Below are 4,100 nucleotides of genomic sequence, written 5' to 3'. Positions count from 1 at the left end.
AGTTCACACACCCACCATGTATGTTAAATATAGCAATCTTCTTCCGCGCAGTTCTACCAACAAGATCCTTGTTCTGGCCACAATTTTCTCATCCTGATGAAGTTATTGCCCTCGCCACATTTTAAAGTTGCTTCATTTTAAATATGTATATAATATCTCTGGAATCAAGAATGCAAACGTCGTAGAATATCAAAATTTCTATGGGTGACATTAATGAATACATTCTAATAAAACTAACTCAAATTCAACAAATATGGATAAATTTATAGGTATCGGTCCCGACCCGCTTATCTATTCTATTATAAGGTTCCTGAATCTGAAAGAATTAAAAATAAAAAATGGCCTCACCCTCAGTGTGTGAACAAAACATCTTCAAAACGAAGAATCTTTTGTAGGCAATCTGGATATTTCTGCCACCCTACATATTGAGAGAGTGCTGAATTGGATCTTTACACCTCTAGGTCACGTTACCATTTAAAATCCTTTCAACATGGAGTGATACTTAAAGCAGCCAGTCTGCTGTCTGTCACCACTTTATAACCATCTTGCCGACTCATAACGTACGATCGGACCTTGAAAGAAGTATTCACGAAGCAAGTATTAATTAGTTCTCTATTTAATAAATAATATAACAGGAACATGGCCAACATCTTTCTTTATTGCATTTATTGCCATCGACTGCTCAGTGCTCCTTTAAATACAATAAAGTCACACTGGATATATTCTTATTCATACCTCGTACTCACTGTTACTTAACCCTCTTTGCAAAAACCTTCCCTCTCCACACAGCCGTCACTACTATCGATTGAATTGATTCATCAACCAATTTAATGTAAACATTGAAAATTTACATAAAGCACGTATTTGAAAGTTTTACTTTTTGTAATTATAATTATTCGAATCTTCATATGAGTATCGCGTCATATTTGAAGTATCAGTGAAAAAAATTTTTAGATTAATAATAAATAAAAGTACTTATAACCTCAACGGAAAGGTAAAAAATTGAAAATTGGACTCCGCCTCTAGGGGGGGGGGGCTCTTCTTTCTTGCATCAATCAATAAATTATTAGAACCAGTCATACTAGGAGTGTTCATCTTATGACCATTTTGTGGGTTGGGGTGAAGTTGTACTTTTCGTGTATCCTCTACTGAGATAAACTGCTCTCATTTATCTTTAAAATACATTTCATCAAAACTATCTAGAGAAAGGTTCCGCAACGCCACGTCTCAGAAGTATTTGTATTGTCCCTTAATTGAAGCTACATTGAGTAAAAACTGGAAGTTTATAGTATCCTCGCGTAATGCAATGAGAGGAAGTTGTGATTTTTCTCACCGGATGTGCTTTCTCTTAATTGAGACTACCGGAAGAATGTTGAGGTAAGAAGAGAGTCGTGTAAGGGTTTAATAAATTTATTCGTATTTCCGCTACTCGGTTGGCTCTAATAAGTCGTTTTGATTAAATTATCGATTCCCTCTTATAAGATCGATCTCAACAATGCACAGAAGATTTCAACAAATGGTTAATAGCTGTTGCATAATAGAATTGGCAAACATAATGTTAATGTTGCTTTTTGTTTGCAACTAGTCGAGGGAGACCGTTGTTCAAAGGAAATAGTAGAAGTCCAAGTGCCATTCACGCTGTGAGAGCTTTGCGCAGATAATGGCAGGTTTGGAAATGTACGACATCCTCTAAGTAGCATCCTCGCACTGCAATCAACATACTTGCCAAGGTTGTCTCTCTCACACACAGCGTTCTGGAACATTGTTAGGCCGTGGTGGGGAGACATTGTGTCTGTGGAGCCGAACGTGCATGCAGATATAAGCTGTGCAAAGTGCTGGCTACTCCGGCTACAAGAACTGTACGTCAGATTTCTTGTACTCCAGACCATCATCATGAATTGTTTGCTACCTATCTGTTTTCTAAGCATGCTCGCCGTAGCATGCAGTGCCACCTCCACCTACAGTACCTCCTACGACAACCTGGATCTGGACGAGATACTCAACAACAGCAGACTCTACACGAGGTACTTTCAGTGTCTCACCAACAAAGCCAGGTGCACTCCAGATGGCAAGGAACTGAAAGGTATCTTCATTATCTTTATACCAAGATATTGGTGGCCCTACCCAAATCCCTTAAAGATGTTATCAACTCCTTCCACTTGGATCATCATTCCCAGCATAGTTTTCCTCCAATCGCCTGCACTGCCAGACAAACAGAGTATGTAACGGAGTGATTCTTGCTTTCAGTGAGAGTTAGCCCATTTGCCGAAGTAAGGCACAATTCACCTTTTTTCTTCCTTGTACTTCTGTCACGGCCAAGAAAACTAAAAGAAGTTCCATTTCTATTAGGTATTCAGGAAAACCTTCTTTTTATTCCAGAATTCCACAAACCCCACCTTCCCAGTTTGATCTAGATTATCAAGTTCTTTTTTTGTAGTATTTTCATTGACACTTTTCACATCGACCTAAATCGCGAACAAGACAGCCCTTGGGGTCATCATTTCTGGCCAATCCCACCGAATCCTACCTAATCGCTAGCAAACATGTTCATGCTGTTTTATGGCTGTAATGCAATTGGCCATAGGTTCATGATTCCCAATGTTTTATCAATAAATCATTCTTCAATAAAATAATTTTTATTTATAATTGGCCATTTAAAAAATTGATTTAGAAAGCAGTTTAATATTAAAACGGCTGTTCTAAGAATGTTAAACCATTTGCAAATATATATATAATGGCACAGTCATGGTGGAGGGGGTTGGTTTTTTTTTGTGATTTAAAGCGCGTCAACATCTAAGATTATTGGCGCCCGGAGCTTTTTCCAGTGCACTGCCGGCCTCCGGACAGTGTTCTCTCGTTACAGACAACACTGTCCATCACCGGACAGTGAGCGGTAAGAAGCTCCTAGGAAGAGAAAATCTAAGGGTCAGCAGCTGAATTCGAACCCGGGACCTCCGCGTGGGAGTCCAGTACGCTAACCTCATAGCTAATCCCTTCCCTGGGGGGTTGGTTTGAAGAACTCCGAAGTATGATACCTCGGCAAATCATCGGCAGTGCAGTATGGTTGGATCACAAGTATCTGATGAAATTAGCCACCATTGCATACGCCGCAGCCTTGGTAATGGCTTTTTTAAGAAGCCTCCAAAGAAATAGGTGCGGGCCCCCCACTCAACCAATGATCTCACTGGATCCACTAATCGACAACTGGTTCTATTGCAGCCGTACTTCCAGACGCTTTGGCCACAGGCTGTGCCAAGTGTAATGAGAAACAGAAGCTGGGCTCCGAGAAGGTAATCAGATTTCTGTTGAAGAACAAACCCAGGGACTTTGAGGAGCTAGAGAAGATGTACGACCCGAACGGCACCTACCGTCACAAGTACGAACAAGAAGCCAAGAAGTTAGGAATTAAAGTGTAATTTAGTCACATAGTTGCTAACAATATTGTTCGTTTGTTTGTACATTGTTCCTTAACTACATTCATTCTGTACAAAACCTGTTCACTTAGTTTACCAAATAGAATATTTATTTTGTTCTAGTTTATTTGTTTTGTTCTTTTAGATAATAATTTAGTTCTTATCACTTTGAAACCAACAAGTTTTCGGCAAAGTCAAGGTGAGTACTAGTTATCGATGGTTGCAGCTGTTGCAGGTTACTAAAAAACGATACTTTTCAAGGACGTCGGGTGGTGGTGTTGACTCTCCGACCATTTCATCTGACTCTTGCTGGGATTGCACCAATGGCAAAATTATAGTTTCTTCAAATATGTTCTTCAGCTATACTCACTTCAATGGTACTCCCTCCTAAAATGGTTTATCTCTTAGGAATGCAAGAATGCTGGATTGCAGCAGACAGTTGATGCCTCCAAAATAAATATCTGCCACACATTCATTGCATCAACTTTTATTTTATGTTTTTTGCCCTTCACATAATTATTAAGATATTCAGTCCTTTCAAAAGAAATTCCCCAAAATTTTCAAAATTATAGTCAAACCTGGAATTTCTGCATTTTCTTTTTGGAATTTATTTGGCATCATGTAGAAAGAGTAACTTGTACTGAAGGCAGAGAAGAACTTGAAGCAAGGCGAATCTAACAGTTAGCG

The 4,100-nt window shown here is 39.1% G+C and overlaps 1 protein-coding gene across 1 annotated transcript; it reads left to right on the top strand.

The window, feature by feature from the left end:
- Positions 1 to 1,748: 1,748 nt before the first annotated feature.
- On the top strand, positions 1,749 to 3,535 carry LOC141448701 (ejaculatory bulb-specific protein 3-like). The gene is made up of 2 exons (XM_074117240.1): positions 1,749 to 2,083; positions 3,220 to 3,535. The coding sequence occupies exons 1-2, from the start codon at positions 1,894 to 1,896 to the stop codon at positions 3,414 to 3,416; spliced, it is 387 nt and encodes a 128-aa protein (XP_073973341.1). The 5' UTR covers positions 1,749 to 1,893; the 3' UTR covers positions 3,417 to 3,535.
- The last annotated feature ends 565 nt before the right edge of the window (positions 3,536 to 4,100 follow it).

This window comes from Rhodnius prolixus, unplaced genomic scaffold (genome assembly GCF_049639745.1).
Source record: "Rhodnius prolixus isolate KJV_2025 unplaced genomic scaffold, Rpr scaffold_2, whole genome shotgun sequence".
Lineage (NCBI taxonomy): Eukaryota > Metazoa > Arthropoda > Insecta > Hemiptera > Reduviidae > Rhodnius > Rhodnius prolixus.
The sequence above is the reverse complement of the archived record's forward strand: the minus strand, read 5'-3'. Positions and strand labels throughout refer to the sequence as shown.

Excerpts from the sequence above, each read along its gene's own strand:
- LOC141448701 (XM_074117240.1), top strand. The coding sequence starts at position 1,894 with ATGAATTGTTTGCTACCTATCTGTTTTCTAAGCATGCTCGCCGTAGCA. Across the intron at positions 2,084-3,219 it reads AGATGGCAAGGAACTGAAAG|CCGTACTTCCAGACGCTTTG; the intron begins GTATCTTCATTA and ends GTTCTATTGCAG.